The sequence below is a fragment of the Trematomus bernacchii genome, unplaced genomic scaffold (genome assembly GCF_902827165.1).
Source record: "Trematomus bernacchii unplaced genomic scaffold, fTreBer1.1, whole genome shotgun sequence".
Classification (NCBI taxonomy): domain Eukaryota; kingdom Metazoa; phylum Chordata; class Actinopteri; order Perciformes; family Nototheniidae; genus Trematomus; species Trematomus bernacchii.
This window is the reverse complement of record NW_022987610.1, coordinates 306,139-329,614: the sequence shown is the minus strand read 5'-3', so window position 1 is coordinate 329,614 and position 23,476 is coordinate 306,139. Positions and strand designations below refer to the sequence as shown.

Here is a 23,476-nt window from a genome sequence, read left to right as displayed (position 1 = left end):
GCCGCAGCCGGTGGAGGTTGAACCTGAAGGAAGTTGAAGTTGTACTTCCAAATATGGTCAGAAGAGAGCTCGCCCAACACGTGAGACGCTGACGCAAGGATATTTAATCAGACATGGAGGTTTATAGAGAACAGACAACAGACAATATATGGCGCACCGAGTACAGGTAATTAACGTCTTGTGGATTTAGATATAATTACATACAATTTAGGTTCTCGGTTGTTTGTCGATTTGGCTGTTTAGCGCAGTATAATTGTGTTTATTTTGCTAATTTGTATTTTAAATATTCAAGTTAAAGGAATGGAATACATAAATAATATATATGTGTATGCTAACTGAGCGAGCATGTCCTATTAGCATACATGCTAACTGGATGAGCATGTCAAGCTAAGAGCTAAGATATACATCTTAGCTAAGATATATGTATATCTTAGCTTGACAGATGGAACAATGCATGTACTCTAATCTTTACAAGAATCTGATTTTGTGTAAGTTTTAAATATTCATTGAAGGAGTCTTTCACATTTGAATGTTTATTTATTTAAAACATTTATTAGTTGCTATACTGTGTAGACATGTAGGCCTACATATGTCTATGATTATATTATTATTTTAAGTGTGGTTTAAAGGGGACCTATCATGCAAAATGCACTTTTGTACGTCTTTTATACATGAATATGTGTCCCCGGTGACCGCGGTGAAGTTAGTTTTAGGTTGGATATTCGACGGACATTCGCGGACCCGCCAGCAGCGTCAGTTTCCCGGACCCGCCAGCAGCGTCAGTTTAACGGGGAGATCTTCTCTGCGAAACGAGGCTTTCACTTAGGGACCATCAACAAATGACTTTTACAATTACACAAGAAAAATGTTATTTTTAATAAATCGACAGCTTCTCGATCGTGTGAATGTGAAGCAAATTCACTCTAGAGCATACATTTATTGAACACACCTCTTTTTATTGCATTTTAATACTTTAAATATTTTATATTAATATTTTGATGGAGAAATTAGCTTATTTCTTCAATACCTTCCAGGTCATGTGACCTAATCACTCAAAATCAATGCTGGGTCAAAGAACTACACTGGCTGCATAGGACACACCTCTTTTTATTCCATTTTAATACTTTAAATATTTTATATTAATATTTTGATGGAAAAATTAGCTTATTTCTTCAATACCTTCCAGGTCATGTGACCTAATCACTCAAACTCAATGCTGGCGCAAAGAACTACACTGGCTGCGTAGGACACACCTCTTTTTATTCCATTTTTAATACTTTAAATATTTTATATTAATATTTTGATGGAAAAATTAGCTTATTTCTTCAATACCTTCCAGGTCATGTGACCTAATCACTCAAAATCAATGCTGGGTCAAAGAACTACACTGGCTGCATAGGACACACCTCTTTTTATTCCATTTTAATACTCTAAATATTTTATATTAATATTTTGATGGAAAAATTAGCTTATTTCTTCAATACCTTCGAGGTCATGTGACCTAATCACTCAAAATCAATGCTGGCTCAAAGAACTACACTGGCTGCATAGGACACACCTCTTTTTATTCCATTTTAATACTCTAAATATTTTATATTAATATTTTGATGGAAAAATGAGCTTATTTCTTCAATACCTTCCAGGTCATGTGACCTAATCACTCAAAATCAATGCTGGCTCAAAGAACTACACTGGCTGCATAGGACACACCTCTTTTTATTCCATTTTAATACTTTAAATATTTTATATTAATATTTTGTGGAAAAATGAGCTTATTTCTTCAATACCTTCCAGGTCATGTGACCTAATCACTCAAAATCAATGCTGGCTCAAAGAACTACACTGGCTGCATAGGACACACCTCTTTTTATTCCATTTTAATACTTTAAATATTTTATATTAATATTTTGATGGAAAAATGAGCTTATTTCTTCAATACCTTCCAGGTCATGTGACCTAATCACTCAAAATCAATGCTGGCTCAAAGAACTACACTGGCTGCATAGGACACACCTCTTTTTATTCCATTTTAATACTTTAAATATTTTATATTAATATTTTGATGGAAAAATGAGCTTATTTCTTCAATACCTTCGAGGTCATGTGACCTAATCACTCAAAATCAATGCTGGCTCAAAGAACTACACTGGCTGCATAGGACACACCTCTTTTTATTCCATTTTAATACTCTAAATATTAATATTTTGATGGAAAAATTAGCTTATTTCCTCAATACCTTCGAGGTCATGTGACCTAATCACTCAAAATCAAGGCTGGCTCAAAGAACTACACTGGCTGCATAGGACACACCTCTTTTTATTCCATTTTAATACTCTAAATATTTTATATTAATATTTTGATGGAAAAATGAGCTTATTTCTTCAATACCTTCCAGGTCATGTGACCTAATCACTCAAAATCAATGCTGGGTCAAAGAACTACACTGGCTGCTTAGGACACACCTCTTTTTATTCCATTTTAATACTTTAAATATTTTTATATTAATATTTTGATGGAAAAATTAGCTTATTTCTTCAATACCTTCCAGGTCATGTGACCTAATCACTCAAAATCAATGCTGGCTCAAAGAACTACACTGGCTGCATAGGACACACCTCTTTTTATTGTAAATTAGCTTATTATCTTAGCTTAGCTTATTTCTTCAATATCTAATGACTCAAAATCACTTTCTGAATTGAATACTAGTCTGTACACAATAGAAACAGCTCTTTATATCGGATAATATTACATCCTCTATTTAATATTAATATTTCTATGGAAAATTCAGGGTTTTTTCTATAGCTTCCCTGTCATGTGATCCAGTGATTATCAGAAAGTAATACAAACAAGGCTACACAGGACACATGTTTTACTAATCGTCATCATTGAGCACATTTCAAGTATTACTTGCACAAAGGACATTTCCAATATCCTGTCTCTGCCTTTTTAAAGTCTCTGCTGTCCATTGCCAGACACTGGGCATGGTACCATCGCTCACAGTCATCACACTGAATCTGTTGAAGTGAAAGAAATAATGTATTTATATATTTGTAGCTTAGATTACCATTCAGTTGTCTTAATACTCAAGTGTTAGTGAGGAATCAGCTGACACAATCATCTGGTCCTTAAAACCCACTGCCTGTGTTTTAACATGCTCTTGTTTTGTTTTTGTTTTTTTGTTTTATTGTTCTGACTTTTAAATTGTTTTATTTAAGTATTCCAGTAATGTGTGTTGCATGTTTTAAATGTATTGTATTTACTTGTTTAAAATTAAATGTGTTTTAGGTTGACTTTTAAAATCTGTCCAGGGACTATAGATGAAAAATAGCCTCTTGGCTAACTCTGGCACATTTACAGAGATGTTAATTAATGTGCACTGTCCCTGTTAAATAAATGAATACATTAAAAAATAAATGTAGACATCACAATTCCACATTTTCTTCACAACAGCTCACCCAGTTTGTGATGGGAGATCCAGATCCTGGAGGCCTTAAGGCAGCACACATAGCACAATAAGTGTGCTCATCAAGGACTGAAACAAGATAACAATACATGTATGTCAGCTTCTATATACATACATATACATACATATATATATATATATATATATATATATATATATATATACATACATACAGACACACATATACATACATACACATATAGCAGGTCTCCCTTGAAAAAGAGGTCAATGATCTCAATGGGATACAACCTGAATAAATAAAGGTTTGAAATGAAATGAAATACATATATTCATATTTATTTACCTGATGCCTCAAGGATTTCGAGAGCCAGTTCTATCCTCTCCTGTTTCATGTATTTCTTCGAACACTCGAAATTCACATTCGGGATCAGAGGGAAGGACTCCATGACTGCCTTTGCCATCTAAACAAACAACACTTATGTTATGGAGGTTTTTTCTTCTTTATTGTATAGTAATACAGATACAGACAAAAACATGAGACACATTATAGAAGACATCCACCCTTGACTAGAATGCCTCCCAAAACTTTTCATTATTGATATAGACCGGTCCTATTATTGGAATTTTGAGATATTCGGAAGCGAAGTTTTGTCAATGAAACTTTCTGTGTTCAAGTGAATACTACATTAGTGTTAAATAACTGTTAATTTAAGTTCAGCAATGTTGTGTCATAATCCAATTGTTGTCAGTTGTGAAAAATACAATAAACAACAACATGATATCGGCATTATACTGTATATTGTCCATTGGCCAACCTGCCTGCTAAATATTATGGCGATCAGCATCGGCCTTTAAAAAACCCTTATCGGTCGACCACTACTTTGACAGATTTTTTAATCCGTCCTTGCATTAAACTGTCTTTCACATTAAAAACTCTGCTTGTTAACTGGATGAAAACAGAATATCTTCAGCTCACCTTCACAACAACGACACCACAGCTACATCCATCCTTTTGAAGTGGGTGGCCCATAACGCCTCCCTTCCACTTAACATCCACCCAGTCTGTTATGCTGTGGCGTGTCCTCCTCATCTTGAAGTACTCCCTGAGAAAGGATAATGTTAACACACTTTATATTTCTAATTATGTGGCACCTAAAGATAATGTAACAGACATTTATACTGTTTGTATTCACCATATGACCATTTATTTATATAAGGGTCAGCTATAGATATCACTGTCTGAACACAGACTGTATCAGACTGTTTAAAATGCTTTCAATGCTGTTTGTGAGTATGAATGTAACTAAATGTGACACATTTTTTACGTTTAAATATAGTTTTTACTTGAATTTTCAAATATCTATTGAATTTTTATTTACTGTATTCTTTTGGCAGCATGTTCGGAGTCATCAAGCTCTTTGATGCTTTGAGCTGGATCCACCAGGAATACGGTGCTGGTTTTGGCATGAATGTACTGTGAGAGAACAAAAAAAGTAAAAGCACTTTTCATCAAAAAAGATTTTTGGTTTCACTATGTAAGTCTTGTGCTTTAACAGAAATAATACAATAACAAAAATAATTACAAACCAGCAACTTCCAGTGGTTGTTGTTGACAAGTACAAAGGACAGGACAGCTTCATAGTTGTCAAAGTTTACCTATAATGGCATCAAATAAAGGATTAAAACAAACTTGAAGGCTAAGGTAAAAATAACAACAACATTAGTCTGACAATTATGTTCTTGTGCCATTCATTTGTTGTGCTTAAAACAAGTGTTGGTATGGAAATTCAATAGTAAGTAGATTTATCAGGTGATTTAACTAATGAGTATAGTTTCAGAGAGGATCAAGTAAAATAATCTCAGCTAATTTCCTATTTAAGACCTGTGGATTCTCAGCCAATGCTTCACTCCATGTACCTAATGTGTGAGTGTGAGCCCACAAATCAAATCCACACCTACTTCCCCCTACAGCATCACCATGCACAAACACAACACACCACACACATAGACATACACAGACCACACACATTACCTTTGGTAAACTGTGAGATGTTAGCTGAGTTCTGTCCCCGAACAAAATGACACCTGCTGTGTAGTGATTTAGCAAGTACATTTTGTTCACAACGCCGAATTTGTCGGCAGCAACATGAAACACGCCTTCAATTACCTTGCAAAAAAGATCATAACAATTAGCCAATTAATGCATATTCCCAGTTTTACTGAACTTTCATTTCCTGCAACTTTGAGAATCTTGTGACTGACAAAAGTATCTAGACATTTTTTTCAGATATTTTTTGGGCAGAAATCGTTAAATGCAAGATAAAGAAAATGACACAGTGTAGAGTGAAACTTCAGACACTTGAAACATGTAGTCACGTACCTCCCCTGTCAACCACTGGTGGGGTCGAAGTGAGCATAGCTCACAGTGGCGGATAAGTAAGATGCGTCCTTTCATCTGTGAGGGGAGCACTGCCACGACCACCTCAGTGTCCTTTTTTTTCCACAGCCAGGTCAACTGCAAGTCAGGATTGAGGGGAAATAAATGCATTCTGTTTAATATGGACACTTGAGGAATCTTTTAACCCTCCGGTATCACTCTGGACATTTTTGTCCCGAATGACTAATTAGGGTAGTGCATTTGAATGATACCAGAGGGTTAACAATCTTGAATTTTTGGGTGAAGGCCTTGTTTTTGTATATGCACCATCAAAGCTACATACACAGAATATAATTAAACTGTCCATGTTTATGCATTTAACCTTTTTCCCTTTTAGAGTTTTCACTAAATGACATTAAACAGGCTGCTCAGGAACAGAAACTGTAATTGCAGTTTCAAGTCTGATTTAGAAATCTAGTTTCTGTTATAAGTTTGTATGCTGTATTTACATTTACATTTTTCATCTTCATATTCTCCCCCTACAACATGCACTTAATCATCTTGGGTTATAATACTTCATGTCCTTTGTCCTTCACCTCACTCTTTACCAATTTAGTCCATGCTTTACTTTCTGACAATATTTACTTATTCCATTGTTACAATTACAATGCTGGAGAACAATTTACACACTTTGAACATAGTAAGTCTTAGAGAAACTCACATTTCCCTGTGCATCTTTTTCCTGTTGGTCCACTTTTCTTTTCTTCAGCTTTGTGGCAGGTGGGCTCTTGGGGTTGGGTAGTGTTTTTGGTGGATTGAAGTACTTGGACTTGGACTTGGTGTGACCAGCAGAACTTTCCCGCTTGTTCCACTGTTCCTCGTGGTCATCATCTGGCCTGCTAGGATGTCCAAAGTTTTTGTCCAGAATATGCATTGGCAGATTGTGTTGCTCAATGTGCTCTACATATCTTCCTTGTATTGAGGCATACATTTTGGAGATGAACTCTGCTGGTCTCAGGTACTTTTTTTTTAAAAGGATGGAGTGTTTGACCAACCCAAACCAGAGCTCAACATGGCAGTTGGTATCCCTGGTTTTATGACTTCCATCTTTTTTAGAGGTACCTTTTCTATGTCGCGACAGATCCCCAAGCAACAAACCACTCCACAATGGGAAGATCCCCATGTAGTTTTTTAACAGTGCATCAATGACACCAGGACAGAGGTAGTGGTTTTTTACACGAACAGCATCGTCAGAGAGAATGTCACACTCTGCTTGGTCCCGCCTGACTTGAAAAGCTCGTGTAAAAGGGGACTTTCCCATAATGCTATGAGCATTTTTTTCCATTTTGCTTTCCTCCTCTCCCATTACATGTCCACTTTCTTCCAGTTTCACGTCCCGAGTTTGCAAAATGCACTTGTCAAGGTACATTTTGCTCTGTTTCACCAAATGAGTGTACTCCTCTGCATCAAAAAGCACACACATATGATAAAAAACATCAATGGCTTCCTGCATACTTGTGCAGTTCAGGATGTACGCAAAACAGAATGTTGCATATTCCTGTGTGCCTCTGTCTACAGTTTTTTTTCCAAATGCTTGTGACACAGCCTTCATGATATGAGCAGAGCACAGATGCAGCACAGTGAAGTTAGGAATCAGTTCAGTTTGTCCAGACACTATCTCAAATGCTCTGTCAAGGTACACTGACATATTTTCCCTGTTAAAAGACAGAAGCACACTGTTTATCAGAGCCCAACTATAATCTGTCTCAACCTGTGCTATCTTTCTTTTTGTTGTGTAAGACAACTTTCTTTTAAATTCCATGAGCCAATGGGAAATAGATGGAATGGAATGGCTGTTGGTGATCAGTTCTGTGACAGGCAAGGGAGGCTTATCCTTACCCATTCCGGGCAAAACCAAAGCATAGTACAAGACCCGCTTATTTTGATCAGGACTTTTCTGTATCACGCTGCCTGTGGCATCAAGGTAGAGAGTCGTAGGTGTTGGCTTTTTTAAGTGCTCAGTCAACATTTTTATTCCAGCATCTGTGTATAAATGTACAGCAAACGGATCTATTTGTAGGTGCTGAAGATAGCCTTTTGATGATGCATGACTGCTGCTCTCTTTGATTATTTTTTGAGTCAACATGAGTTCAAGCATCATGTCATCGTGGAGCCTTGCACTTTTCTTCACTTCAGAGGATATTGTCTTTAACACATCTTTGGTGAGGCTTCTGCTTATGTTACCAGCCATTATTTCCTCTACTGGTGTCTGTCTTAACATATTGTAATAATAATTGCTGACACCACTGGTTAAGGCTTTGGAAATGGTTCCTCTTCTTGTGTATTTTGCTGGTCTAAATCGCCTTTGATTTTTATGGTGTATAACTTCACCAATACGCATGACTTTTAAAAATATTTTTGTATCCGTTGATTTTGGCCTGTTCTTTTTTGAGAAACTGTAGACAGCGTTGCATCCATTAAATGTGCATTTTGCAGAGGCACAGAAAAATGGCGAATTCTTTTTACGGCTATCCTTTGTCTTAACATGCTGGTATTTGAAAGCAAGTGTGCAGCATGGATTCTTTTTCAAAAATTCCTGATAAAATGTATCAGTCCAGGGGGGACGGAGTTTTTGTTTGCCATGTTTAGGTTTAATTTTGTTCCATTGTTTTCTTGTCATGGCAATGTTGAACTTTTTTGGCCCTGCTTTGCACTTTCTGTTAATTTGTGTTGTCATTTCGGTGGCTGTCTCTGTACTTTGCTGGTCTGACTCTTCTGTGTCTATCTCAGACTGTGGCTGTGCGTTACTCATTTCCCTGTCATCCTGACTTGTGTCCTCGTCTTCCTCACCTGTAGGTGCGCTGGAAGACTGTTTCTTGATACTGTGCTGTCCATCTCTCCCTCTTTCACTGACATATTTTCCTAAATACAAACATTACAAAAGTAAAAAATCTCATTTAATTACTGTATCTCTTATCTTAAGACTACAATGCAACTTTAAGCAATCTGCCATCCTTGGGTCAATTAGGCTACAGTCAATTATGTTAACATCCTACTGTGATGGCTGTAGTATTTAATTAAATAAGTACATTAACCCTTATGCCTCCCTAAGGAAATGTATTGTCCATATCACTGTTTAATTTTGCGAGCATTCTGATTGTGTTAAGAATATGTCACGACATTTGGTAAAGATGTGAGTTTTTTGGAAAACAATTCTTAATAAGTGTATGTGTAATCAAAATAGTGACTTTCAGATCCCTAGCGACAAAAATACAAATGAATGAACATTTGATAATTATGATCAGCACTGAATTGGGTTAAAAGATGTAAGTAATTGAAAGTGGAAAAAAAATATTAACATAGCCTATAATATCTTTATTACAGTATTTTTAGATGCGGACATTTTTGTCGTTAGTGTTTTCAGAGTAACGTTTTTAAAAGGGATTCACAAGGGTTAAGCTTCAACTTAAAAGCCTCTGGGGCAGAGTCCTGCATGGGTCCAGTTTTCAAATCCGCACCCACCCGAACCCTCGCAGCTCAGTACCGCGAACCGACCCGTTACACGCAATTATCTTCAAGTCAAGTGTCGGAAGCATCCTGAGGCCACAGTGGCTTCAGAACATGTATATAGTCTATCTTAAAAAACATCTTGAATTTATTTGTAGAAAGTTAGTTTGTTATTTAACAGGGATGGAGACTTTTTTTAGTTTCATACATTTTCAAAAATACATTGTTAGAATTTCTAAAAAGTAGTCTTACTCAAACCACTCAAATAATGTAAATAAAGCAAAAGGCTCCTGAAATCCTTTCACATGTACTCACCAGTGTAACGCTGCCTTGCTCTGGTCCTAGTATATTTAAACTGCATGGGATGACGGCTACTAATGAGCACTGCACATGATATATATATTTGGAATTCTTTATTGATTGAAGTGGGGGCTGCATTTTGAATTCTTAAACAAGTTATGCTTATCAGACTGTGGCATGACCTTTGCAACACAAATATAATAAAGTGAGCATGTTTAGCAAGTTTTGATATTGTTGCATGCTGTTTATACTTTTTTTGACATAGAAAAACTATGATTACTAATGTACATATAGCTTTACACTGGTATGATCTGGAACTGTGACAGGCTCTGAAAGACTTCAATCCACTTCCGTAGTTGCACTTATGAAGGGAAACAATGGCCTTAATGAGTCTAACTGGTCACAAAAACCAAACATTTTTAGATTTTTAGATCAGGACCTGGTCTAATGTGGTCGAGATGTAAAAAAAGCACTGAAATCTCTCTTTTTTGTATTTTCACAAATAGAATTAAGGTTTCACAAATCTGAAACTGTGTTATAAAAAATGTTTAGACCCTCTGGGATAATCCAGTCCAAATAAATCGTCTATGCAGCGATTTAAGAGGTTGAAACACGGAGGATTGTTCGCTCAGCGCTGTAAATTAAATTTCCCTTAACTTTCCCCTTAACTGCCGAATCGGAAGCTCTGAATCGGAAGCCAACTTCAGCGTCGTCTATTGCACGCGATGTTGCTGTAAGTTATTAATAATAATGATTTGAATCACAACGTTATGAACAGTGGCGGCCGGTCCATAGGGGCGCTAGGGGCGCCGCCCCACCTCTTGCCATATTGAAAAAAAAAAAAAAAAAAAAAAATTAAAATTAAAATTAAAAAAAATAAAATATGTTTAAAAAAATATATATATTTTTATTTTTATTTTTAATGAACAAGGTAAATATTATATAATTGGTATCAGTAAAATGTATAATCTACAATAAAATCTCGTTTAAAATTGTGTTACGATGTCTAAAGTTACTGATAAGTCACATGTTTCCTGCCTGGCCTTGCCCATGCACCTTCTCTCGTCTGGGCGCTAAGAGAGGAGCCTTCAACCAGTGCAGCAGCAGCCACTAGCAGCTGACTGTTGCTATCTGTAACGTGTAAACTATGCCGCGAAAATATAATTTCAGCCAATCAGCGTCGTCAAAGATGACGGTCACCGGGCGCCAATGTCAGCGCCCAGTGCAGTCTGTGAGTAGTTTGGACAGTGACTCGTATCCGGTTGACGCAGTAGTTGATGAGGATGGCTTCGTGTGCAGGTGGAGTCTCCGGACCTCGGTCCCCGCCTAATTCTGTTCAAGAGCTAATCTCCAATCCTTTCGAAAGGAGAAGTTTGGCAGATAAATTGTTGCTTAAAGACCTTGGACCGGACCAACCCGATTTGAATATATCGCAGCAATCTCGTGAAAAAGACAACATTTATACACGAGGCTTCACAAGTAGCTGGTACACAAAAAAGGCTTGGCTAGCTGGATGCAAACAGGTAAATGCTGTCTTTTGTTTCCCATGCTTGGATATCACTTTATATGTAGAGAGGAGGTTTCCCATGGTTGTTAGAAGTTTATTAATAAGTGGGCATTTATCACAGAAGTGATTGTTCTGTCTACACGTTTGTTGCATTGTCTGTGATGTATTTTCCAACGGTTATAGCTCCTGTTCTGTCCCAGCAACACTACACGGTTTGCAGCTCCACCACATTTTTGGTTTATCTTCGGTGTCGCTTAAAATCTGCTTCCCATCGGACTAAAACCTCCACGTAATCTGAAGACAGATACTTGAAGTTATTTAAACCTTTTGCAAACTTTATGTTCTTTCTTGCTCTAGCCTTGCCAGTTACATTGTACATAACACATATATTATCATTATGCTAACTGGTTGTTCGTGTTAGACGATGTAGCTTTTTCATTTCTGAGTTATTGCTATATGTAAATAAGCCTGTTTGTAAATAATCCTCAGAGAAACAAAGAAAAAACACAATTTATGACATTTTGTGCTGTGGTTATTTTTTTTAAATTGCATTTATTCACAGTTCAGTTTGAAATGCTGTAGTGACTTGTATTGAACCACTTAAATATTTATAATTAATGCTACTGAAAAGATGCTATTAATTTTATATCTCACATGCAGTTCACTGTAAAGCTACTTGGTGAAGGTGTTGGTTCATAAAACATGAACAGTTTTAAGAAAGAAAAAAACAGACCAGTTCTGAGAACACAAATTCCTGGTAAAGTAGTAGATGTTCAGGTTGATAAATAATATTTTCCACACTGAAGATTATGGAGGTATTGATCAGTCTTCTCATATTTTTAAGCCTCGATTTCTCCTTTCCCCCCCCCTCTAACATCACCAGAAGTCATCATTTAAGGGGTCATTTCTCGAAAAAAAATTCAGGGGGGAAACCCCCCGGACCCCCCGGGTAAGTCACTTACGGTACGTCAAGAGCCCCACCAAAAAAAAAGACCACCGGCCGCCACTGGTTATGAATGAATCTTCATTTTCATTTCGGATTTCTCCAGAGAAAAACCACAACATATTTTTGTTCCCACCCGCTGCTCGCCTGCATTACATTTTTTTCTTTCTTCTGTCCCCGCACCCGTGGTTAGATACAGGCCTACATGTATGTTTTGCCCGTTACACAACTATTTTGCGGGTTATCCGCCGGGTATCCGAGGCAGGACTCTGCTCTGGGGCTCATCAAAGTTATTTTTTAACAGTACCTGCTTGAAGCACCTCAGTCCGGACTCCGCGTCGGTCTTCACCCCAGATGACCCTCAACCACTTAAGATGCTCTTTCTTATTACTTTTAAACACTGTAAGTGTAACTGAGGACCACTGCTCAGGTGTAACATTAACTTCACTAAAACCATGAGAAATGAAAGACCTGGTGATGAAATCTCTACCTCCTGCTTGTTGCCAGAGGTCTAAAGCTTTCTTTTTCTTGCCTTTTTTGAAGCGCACCATTTTTAGATCAAACAATGTGATCTGGTTTCTAAAATGGCATATATGTCTTCTTCTTCTACTCTCTATTTTTGGCGGATTGCAAACAACTTTAAAGGTGCATACCACCACCTGTACATGAGTGTGAATTATCATATCATTCCATCTCTTAACTCATGGACGTATCTATGATCTAATCAAAAAATATATATAAATAAATAAATAAATCAACAAAAAACATAAAATAAAAAACCTATGATCTTTCCTGACCTAATGTTAAATTATTTTTCCTACCCCAGTTTCACTCAGGAAGGTAAACAATGCCTTTCTAGTAGCTCTTACTCCCTCTCCTTCTGTTCCCAAAATACCAACCACACTCCATTCTCTGCCTCTAAAACGTTATCCTTTAGTTTTTCTCTTTCAGCTTTAAAGATGTCACAATGTAACAAGATGTGTTCTACATCTTCTTTAACTCCCACACTTGTCACTGTCACTTTTCCCCATGATACAGTATACAGCGTACCATTCAAAGCCGTGTGATTTAGTCTGAGTCTAGCTATCATGATTTCCTCCCTTCTGTTTATTTCTTTATAAACATTAATTGTAATTGTCTTTTGCACTTTGTGATACTCTTTGCCTTTCTGGTCTTCCTCCCACCTTTTCTGCCAGATCTCCATCCCTTTCTTCTTAATTACTGCTTTTCCTTCTCCTTTACCAAGTTGAACTGGTAATGTGATTTCCTTTTGTAGTGCACTTTTTGCTCATTTATCAGCACACTCGTTCCCTTTCACCCCCTCATGTGCAGGCACCCAGCAGAACTGCAGATCTATACCATGCTTTTTAATATGGACAATGAATCTGTGCTTTTTAATATGGACAATGAATCTGTGCATATCACCACCCTATCTGGTCTGACCTCTTCAACCCACTGTAATCCTATTATTACAGCAAGCATTTCTGCTGTATACACTGATAATTGATCAGACGCTCTTTTTGAGATAGATATTTTAAAGTCTGGGATGTATATACCAACTCCAACACACTCTTCTTTGTTCTTAGAACCATCTGTGTACATTTGTAGGTAATTGTAGTACTTTTAGTTCAGATACATACTTGTTTTAATTCCCACTTCATTTATTTGCCACTATTTTTTCCTTTCTACAATATTGAGTGTGACATTCGGTCACATGACAGAGAAGCTATTGAAAAAATAAACAGAATTTTCCATACAAAAATGTATTAATATTAACCCTTGTATAGTGTTTCATTATTTATGTAAAGAAAAATGATATGATACATTATTTGTTCAAACTCACACTCAATGGCGTTGGCTAATTTTCTGTGAAGAACATATATCAGAACACATTTTCAATGACCACCCACTGTACACCCCCCCCTACACATTTATATTAGATACAGGATGTTCGGGGCTAACACAAGTGTGGAAAGTGTGTGTGTGTGTGTGTGTGTGTGTGTGTGTGTGTGTGGGTGTGTGGGTGTGTGTGTGTGTGTGTCTTATCACAACTGATCAAGATGGCCAAATGATTCTCTGCTCAGAGGGCCTTGCAAATGATTTTGGAAGAGAGAGAACCATTTGATGATGATGTAGAGGAAGAGGAAGGTGTTTCAGAATGTGAGGATCACATTTCTGAGAATTCTGAGTCTGACAGTGACTTTGAAGAACAGGATTAGATTGAGCATCAGCTAGTTACAAAAAAAAGACGAGCCACAGGACCAGCCGGTCTATTGGAATGATATATTAGAGAAATAGATAAATAATTACTAAGTAGCAGATGAATGTTATGGATGTTGTTTCAACAGTTCAGGTGTTTAACAGATGTTGTTTCAGCAGTTCAGTTGTTTAGCAGTCTTATTGCCTGTGGTATGAAACTGTCCCTGAGTCTGGTGGTTTTAGTCCGGATGCTGCGGTCACGCCTGCCAGACGGCAGCAGACAGAACAGTTTGTGGCTGGGGTGATGGGGGTCGTTGATAATCCTGAGGGCTTTCTTCCTGAGCCGCTGGGAGTAAAGGTCCTCCATGGATGGCAGCTCCGTCCTGGTGATGTTCTGTGCAGTTTTCACCCCCCTCTGTAAGGCCTTACGATTGAGGGCAGTGCAGCTGCCGTACCAGGCCGTGAAGCAGCCAGTCAGGATGCTCTCTATGGTGCACCTGTAGAAGGTCAGGATTCTCTCTATGGTGCACCTGTAGAAGTTGCAGAGTATCCTGGAGTCCATGTTGAACCTCCTCAGCCTGCGGAGGAAGAAGAGCCGCTGTCGAGCTTTTTTGGTGATGGTGGTGGTGTGAAGAGTCCATGTCAGGTCCTCAGTGATGTGGACCCCAAGGAACCTGAAGCTGCTGACTCTCTCCACCGTAGTCCCATTGATGGCGATGGGGGCGTGACCCTCTCTCTGCTGCTTCATGTAGTCCACAATCAGCTCTTTGGTTTTGCTGAAGTTGAGATGGAGGTTGTTATCCTGGCAGCCAGTGTAGTTCTTTGAGCCAGCATTGAGTTTGAGTGATTAGGTCACATGACCTGGAAGGTATTGAAGAAATAAGCTCATTTTTCCATCAAAATATTAATATAAAATATTTAAAGTATTAAAATGGAATAAAAAGAGGTGTGTCCTATGCAGCCAGTGTAGTTCTTTGAGCCAGCATTGATTTTGAGTGATTAGGTCACATGACCTGGAAGGTATTGAAGAAATAAGCTCATTTTTCCATCAAAATATTAATATAAAATATTTAAAGTATTAAAATGGAATAAAAAGAGGTGTGTCCTATGCAGCCAGTGTAGTTCTTTGAGCCAGCGTTGAGTTTGAGTGATTAGGTCACATGACCTGGAAGGTATTGAAGAAATAAGCTAATTTTTCCATCAAAATATTAATATAAAATATTTAAAGTATTAAAATGGAATAAAAAGAGGTGTGTCCTAAGCAGCCAGTGTAGTTCTTTGAGCCAGCATTGAGTTTGAGTGATTAGGTCACATGACCTGGAAGGTATTGAAGAAATAAGCTCATTTTTCCATCAAAATATTAATATAAAATATTTAAAGTATTAAAATGGAATAAAAAGAGGTGTGTCCTATGCAGCCAGTGTAGTTCTTTGAGCCAGCGTTGAGTTTGAGTGATTAGGTCACATGACCTGGAAGGTATTGAAGAAATAAGCTCATTTTTCCATCAAAATATTAATATAAAATATTTAAAGTATTAAAATGGAATAAAAAGAGGTGTGTCCTATGCAGCCAGTGTAGTTATTTGAGCCAGCATTGATTTTGAGTGATTAGGTCACATGACCTGGAAGGTATTGAAGAAATAAGCTCATTTTTCCATCAAAATATTAATATAAAATATTTAAAGTATTAAAATGGAATAAAAAGAGGTGTGTCCTATGCAGCCAGTGTAGTTCTTTGAGCCAGCGTTGAGTTTGAGTGATTAGGTCACATGACCTGGAAGGTATTGAAGAAATAAGCTAATTTTTCCATCAAAATATTAATATAAAATATTTAAAGTATTAAAATGGAATAAAAAGAGGTGTGTCCTAAGCAGCCAGTGTAGTTCTTTGAGCCAGCATTGAGTTTGAGTGATTAGGTCACATGACCTGGAAGGTATTGAAGAAATAAGCTCATTTTTCCATCAAAATATTAATATAAAATATTTAAAGTATTAAAATGGAATAAAAAGAGGTGTGTCCTATGCAGCCAGTGTAGTTCTTTGAGCCAGCGTTGAGTTTGAGTGATTAGGTCACATGACCTGGAAGGTATTGAAGAAATAAGCTAATTTTTCCATCAAAATATTAATATAAAATATTTAAAGTATTAAAATGGAATAAAAAGAGGTGTGTCCTAAGCAGCCAGTGTAGTTCTTTGAGCCAGCATTGAGTTTGAGTGATTAGGTCACATGACCTGGAAGGTATTGAAGAAATAAGCTAATTTTTCCATCAAAATATTAATATAAAATATTTAAAGTATTAAAATGGAATAAAAAGAGGTGTGTCCTACGCAGCCAGTGTAGTTCTTTGAGCCAGCATTGATTTTGAGTGATTAGGTCACATGACCTGGAAGGTATTGAAGAAATAAGCTCATTTTCCCATCAAAATATTAATATAAAATATTTAGAGTATTAAAATGGAATAAAAAGAGGTGTGTCCTATGCAGCCAGTGTAGTTCTTTGAGCCAGCATTGATTTTGAGTGATTAGGTCACATGACCTGGAAGGTATTGAAGAAATAAGCTCATTTTCCCATCAAAATATTAATATAAAATATTTAGAGTATTAAAATGGAATAAAAAGAGGTGTGTCCTACGCAGCCAGTGTAGTTCTTTGAGCCAGCATTGAGTTTGAGTGATTAGGTCACATGACCTGGAAGGTATTGAAGAAATAAGCTAATTTTTTCATCAAAATATTAATATAAAATATTTAGAGTATTAAAATGGAATAAAAAGAGGTGTGTCCTATGCAGCCAGTGTAGTTCTTTGAGCCAGCGTTGAGTTTGAGTGATTAGGTCACATGACCTGGAAGGTATTGAAGAAATAAGCTAATTTTTCCATCAAAATATTAATATAAAATATTTAAAGTATTAAAATGCAATAAAAAGAGGTGTGGTCAATAAATGTATGCTCTAGAGTGAATTTGCTTCACATTCACACGATCGAGAAGCTGTCGATTTATTAAAAACAACATTTTTCTTGTGTAATTGAAAAGTCATTTGTTGATGGTCCCTAAGTGAAAGCCTCGTTTCGCACAGAAGATCTCCCCGTCGTAATACAGCCAGCAGCAGGGGAAACTGACGCTCCTGGCTGGTCCGCGAATGTCCGTCGAATATCCAACCTAAAACTAACTTCACCGCGGTTCCCCACCGCTCCAGGGAACTCACCAAGTGTCAGAAAACACAACCCTCTCTATTTTCCTCCATACCCAAATCTCTAAAAAAAGGGAGTAGCATGAAGCTGCAGCGTTGGAGACTGCACTCTCAGGACCGCACTCACAGGACCCTAGTTTTTTGTGACACTGCCACCTAGCGAGCAGGAGACCTGAATATGAATGACAACGCAGAGAGTGTGAGTAATGTGAAGTGCTTTTAAAGTTTTATTTGTTTAACATTAATAACAATTCCGGTGTCTTGAAATGAATTGTGATTAGCTAACATTAACTATGATAGTCTTAAGGCAATACAAACAAACATCTGTTAGCTTATGATAGCTTCTAACAGTATTAAAGGCACTAAAAACAATTATTCGTTAGCTATAGCTTTCGGCAAAAGCATTATTAGCAAAAGCATTAGTTTCGTTAGCATATTTGATTATTTGTTTAATGAAACTGTAGCGTGATTTTGGCAAGCCCAACTAGGTGTCCTACATTAATTGTTGATTTAATCACTAATTACAGTAAGAGTGTGAGTAATGTTGTTTGTTTAAAGTTAACAACTATTCTGGTGTATTCAATTGGACAGCAATACAAGCAACACGTGCTAAATGTCATCTGTTAGCCTATGATGACTCGCTGCAAAACCAACTGTTAGCCTTTTTGTTTATTTGTTTAATGAAACCGTATGTTATGGTTATGTTATTTAGCAGAGGCTTTTATCCAATGTGACTCACAAAAAACATAAAATAACCATAATTAACATTAGAATATCAATACAAATAGTTACATAGTCAGTTACATTACTTATTACATTTTTAACAGGGTAATTAGTCATCTGTAACCTACTACATTTAAAAAAAGTAAACTTCCCAACTCTGATCATTAATTATAGTCAGCTAATTAATTAAACTTCAAAGGATGACAAAAGCATGTCAATATGATCTGTCTGTCCGCTACATTAAATCAGCAGTAGCCTAAGTTCTGTCTTCAGTGTAAATGCTTCTTTAATAGTCATTGTATTACTATTTGAATTCATTGTAAATAATCTTAACTGTGCTGACTGCCTGTTTACTGTTTATCAGACAGTCTCATCATTCTGACATGTTTTGCAATATTGCATGAGGTGTTTTATTATTATTCTCATCATGGAGCGTTTTGAAATACAAGGGTATGAAAGCCCTTAACAAACACTTTATTTTGAGGGTCACTTGTAGATTATCTACAATCTCTCAACAAACTCAGTAGCATGTCAATAGAACATCTGTTAGTTATATTAGGTTAACCATCTACAGATCAGTAGACCATCAGTAACAAGAGCTGTAAGACTCTGGATGGCAATATCTGTTGAGATTATTAATGCATATCAATTGTGCACCAATGCCTTAGCCTTTCCCTATGCAATACTTTAGATTACATCTTGTTCTTATTGTTTCAAAGGCATGGCCAAAGGTTTGCCTTCTGGACTCTGGAGGCCAGAAGCTTGCTCGAGGGAACCCTTCAGCCAGTGTTCAGCGTGCCAGAATGGATATCTCCCAGGAGAAGGTGGTCAACAGCAGATTGAAGAATCCACAGTGTGGAAATTGTGCCCAATAAATGTATTCTGCACTGAAATGCCTCTCGGTCAAATTGCATGTTTATCTTTTGCAGCCTGGTGCATAAACACACTAACAGTTGTTTTTCAGTAATCTAGCACCTCTTCAAAGACACATTTGATTTGATTTATTTTGATGTAATACAATAAAAAAAAATATATAATAAATGTATGTCTACATACAATATACATTTACAATTATAAATAGATGATATCATTATTACTCAGGGATGCAAACCTTTAGGCGAAATTCGCCGTTTTGATTCCAAAATAGGTCGTTTGTGTGATTCATGTAGATCTGCAATAAAAATATTTTTGGGGTATGGGGGGGGTCTGGGACCCGGAGTAATCTGCGGCCGCGAGCTGTTATGTGCCATCATGACACGCATGGTGTTCTTTTTTTATATATTATAATGAAGCGCGAGCACAAGTCTTCCTGCCTGTCAGCTCTGCTCATGGATGTATAATAAGGCTCTGCTGCTCCGGTATGAGGGTCTAGCTTCAGCAGCTACATTACCTACGGGTGCGTTCGTTAATATTAACTGTGCGGTCCGGAGTCACTGTGGCACAGACTGGACCGCTGGTTAGAACGGGGTGTTCAGAGCAGAGCTCCCTGACCTGAGCGGCAGAGCGTGATGTGCACTGAAAAGTGTTTCTGTCGCAATATTATTTAATGAATCGTTGAGCTAGCTAACTAGCATACATTGTCACTATCTGCTAACGTTAGCTTTAGCCTTCGTTTTCAAATAGTTTCTTTCATAGCCTATAAACGGAGGTGGTATAAGTATCTTGTACTTGAGTAAAAGTAGAAGCACTCAGATCTTGTACTTGAGTAAAAGTTGAAGTACTCAGGTCTTGTACTTGAGTACAAGTAGAAGTACTCAGATCTTGTTCTTGAGTAAAAGTAGAAGTACTCAGATCTTGTACTTGAGTAAAAGTAGAAGCACTCAGATCTTGTACTTGAGTAAAAGTTGAAGTACTCAGGTCTTGTACTTGAGTACAAGTAGAAGTACTCAGATCTTGTTCTTGAGTAAAAGTAGAAGTACTCAGATCTTGTACTTGAGTAAAAGTATAAGTACTCAGATCTTGTACTTGAGTAAAAGTAGAAGTACCAGAGTGTAGGAATACTCTGTTACAGTAAAAGTCCTGCATTCAAAATGTTCCTCAAGTAAAAGTAGAAAAGTATTATCATCAAAATATAGTTAAAGTAGCGACAGTAAAAGTAGTAATTGTGCAGATTGGTCCATTTCAGAATAATATATCTGATATGTTTTATAATGATTGATCATGAAAGTGTTCTCAAAGCTGGTAAAGGTGCAGCTAGTTTGAATGACTTTGTATACTGCAGGGTAGCTTGTGAATTTACTCCAGGTGGAACTAAAGTCTGATTTAACACTTGATTATATTTCACATCATTCATCCACATCTGTAAAGTAACTAAAGGTATTAAATACATGTAGTGGAGGAAAAGTACACCATTTACCTCTGAACTGTAGAGGAGAAGAAGAACAAAGTAGCAAAACATTGAAATACTTAAATAAAGTACAAGTATCTCAAAATTGTACCCAAGTATAGTACTTGAGTTTATGAACTTAGTTACTTTACACCACTGGCTATAAAGATAGAAAGACAGCCTTGCACAGAGGCATGAAAATACATTTTCAAAATGCTCAACAGTGCTGCCAAAATTATAAACTGACTGCTACACAATTAAAATAAATGCTTAAATATATTTCTATTAGATGTGACTCTTTGGCGTTTCTGTTATTATTAACTGCTTTAGTTGTTCTGACTGCTAAAATCCTCTGTTATTCCTCATTTTAAAGCCGATATTCCGTGGGGTCGGGGGGCTCGGATCCTTGTCACCTTTTTCATACCTGATGAGTTTGCATCCCTGATTACTACAATATATATATATTTACGTTGTATGTCAAATTTGATAAGACAAATATAAAAGACTATCTTTTTACATCTGACATACAAAATACATTTGATATTAACAACAAATTGTTGTTGTAAAAAATAAATAAAATAAACAATAATAAATATAATAATAATAATAAAAACATTACTGCATGTAAATGTCTACTTTTGCAATTTTCATGCATTTTTAGATGGTTAATAACAAGCATTACAATGTCTACTTTTGCGGTCATCCAATCCGCTAGGTGGCGATGTTGCAAAACAACTAGGGTCCTGGGAGTGCGGTCCTGAGAGAGAGCCTCCGACGCTGCAGCTTCATACTATTGGAGTGACTTGCAGTGGTCCTCGCTTTTTTTATGTCTCTCCAACGAGTTACGCAGGTGCTTCCAGTCTACATATCCATCCCTCCTAAATGCACCTTCAGCTCCTGGGCTGGGGAAATGTCTGCACATTTGACAGAAAAGCGAAATGCAATGTAATGTAAAAAAGCGCGTCCCTACTTGCGTTGTATTCCACTCAGGGAAAATCTTCATACCACCTCAACCAGTTTGTATAAAATGTATAATAATAATAATCCTTATATTTATTATAGCGCTTTATCAATGAATCTCAAAGCGCTTTACAAATACACATTACACATACAGATCATACATACATGTAATGGTCATCTACTGTGGACAATACCCACAGGAGCAAGTTCAGGTGAAGTGTCTTGCCCAAGGACACAATGGCTTTACAAACGCAGCGGCGGCGGGTTTCACCCCCTTGATCTGATAATCATTGCACAGCGCACTGCGCCACACCGCCCATCTTCACACCTCGAAGTCATCGAGGCGCTTTTACAAGTACACATTGATATCATACATGTACTGTGGACAATACCCACAGGAGCAAATTCGGGTGAAGTGTCTTGCCCAAGGACACAACGGCCTTATGGAGTTACACACAGAGCTGAGCTGAGCAGAGCACATACACACACACATCATGCGCCTTGGTGACTGACTGGACATCTCCTTCATAAAACTAATAAAAGGGGGAGTAATCGGGCAGTTTGATGTGTGTAGAGATGTGTGTAGAGGTGTGTGTGGTTAACACGTAGCAGCCTGCAGTCCGGTCAGGCCCGGTACCGGTCCGCGGACCGGGGGTTGGGAACCCCTGCTTTAGAGGATGAAATAATTGAATTGAGTTGGTTTAGGTCAGGCATCCTCAAAGTCCGGACTCCGGTCCGGATCCGGAACCACAACTGTCTCTGGACTCTGAGCAAATGATACTTTTCATATGTATTATCTGTATTCTCTGTGTTATCTGCGAGACATCGCCACAACGCAACGAGTCAAAATTCTCCGCTATGTCCACTGCATACAGCGCTCTGCATGTCAGACTGTTCCACTGTCTGTGTGTGTCTGTCAACGCTTTGGTCCAATCACATTCAGCATCCCGTCAGCGTTTTTTCCCCCCCACCAACAGTCTGCGAATCAGAGGCAAAGTAGGGCGGGTCTTCGCGGAATGCGGGTGGGAAAAATGCGTGTGTCGTGTCGTCTCTTTCAACCTGTCTGAGTCAGAGCGAGAGTTTAAAAAAAAAGAAAGTCAGAGCGAGAGTTAACAGCTCATCTAGTTGCATCTGTACTGTAGCTAGTAGCCTAGTTTCACCTACCGGGGTGGCATGGGGTGGTAACTGCCACCCTAAAAATAGGCCTTGCCACCCCAGCTGCCACCCCAGTTGGCAGCTTTGTTTTGAAAGAAAAGTTGTGGCTCATCGGACATTTATGAGAGAAAGTCTCTAATGTCCGAGTGCAAGTGAATGCAGCACAAGATGCACGTCTTGTAACCCCTCCCCCGTCCCTGGCGCGAGCGTGAAAATATGATTGGCGGAGATTTCATTTGAACGGTACGGCGCAAAACGAGAAGCATTCGGACCCAAGTACTGAAGGAATGAGGTATTTGCAGTCTACAATGACAGAGAAGAGACTGTCAAGTTTGGCTGTACTCAGCATTGAATCAAAACGCACTAAAGCTGTTGATCTTAATAAGTTTGTGAGGCGTTTTGCTGAACAAAATGGTAATCGCCGCATTCAGCTGTAATAGACATGTCAACTTGATGCTCTGCTCACGGATGAGCATACAAAACTGTTAAGATGATGACCTTACGTGTGTAAATATATTTTAACCACTTTGATTGAACTAGGCCAGTAGGTAAGGACATTCCACTGGATAATAACTGAAGTATAAAAGAATGCATGACTGAAGTGATGGAGACCATGTTTGAAGGCAAACAAAAAGAGGAAATAACAGGTCAAATCAAGCAAATCCCCCTCTCAGATTCCACAGCAACCAGAAGAACATAAATACTGGCTGGTGATTTGATGAATCAGCTTTGTGATGGAATAAAAAATGCACAGTGCATTTCCTTAGCTGTGGATGAGTCCACTGACACCACTGACAATGCTCAGTTGCTGGTGTTTGTGAGTTTTTATGATGAGGCAAAGGGGGAGTTTGTTGAAGATGTGTTGGGCCTG

General features: G+C 37.7%; 1 protein-coding gene and 1 long non-coding RNA gene across 2 annotated transcripts; one reads left to right on the top strand and one right to left on the bottom strand.

Annotated features, from left to right (window-relative positions):
* Window positions 1-83: 83 nt before the first annotated feature.
* On the top strand, window positions 84-19,059 carry LOC117483590. Its single transcript, XR_004555987.1, has 3 exons — window positions 84-166; window positions 17,516-17,640; window positions 18,884-19,059. It is a non-coding gene; the product is annotated as an uncharacterized LOC117483590 (long non-coding RNA).
* LOC117483589 lies at window positions 2,564-6,028 on the bottom strand. Its single transcript, XM_034131966.1, has 8 exons — window positions 5,805-6,028; window positions 5,457-5,591; window positions 5,012-5,080; window positions 4,804-4,898; window positions 4,401-4,527; window positions 3,768-3,885; window positions 3,456-3,532; window positions 2,564-3,014 (listed from the first exon to the last, which is right to left on the bottom strand). The coding sequence occupies exons 1-8, from the start codon at window positions 5,970-5,972 to the stop codon at window positions 2,904-2,906; spliced, it is 900 nt and encodes a 299-aa protein (XP_033987857.1). The 5' UTR covers window positions 5,973-6,028; the 3' UTR covers window positions 2,564-2,903.
* Window positions 19,060-23,476: the final 4,417 nt, after the last annotated feature.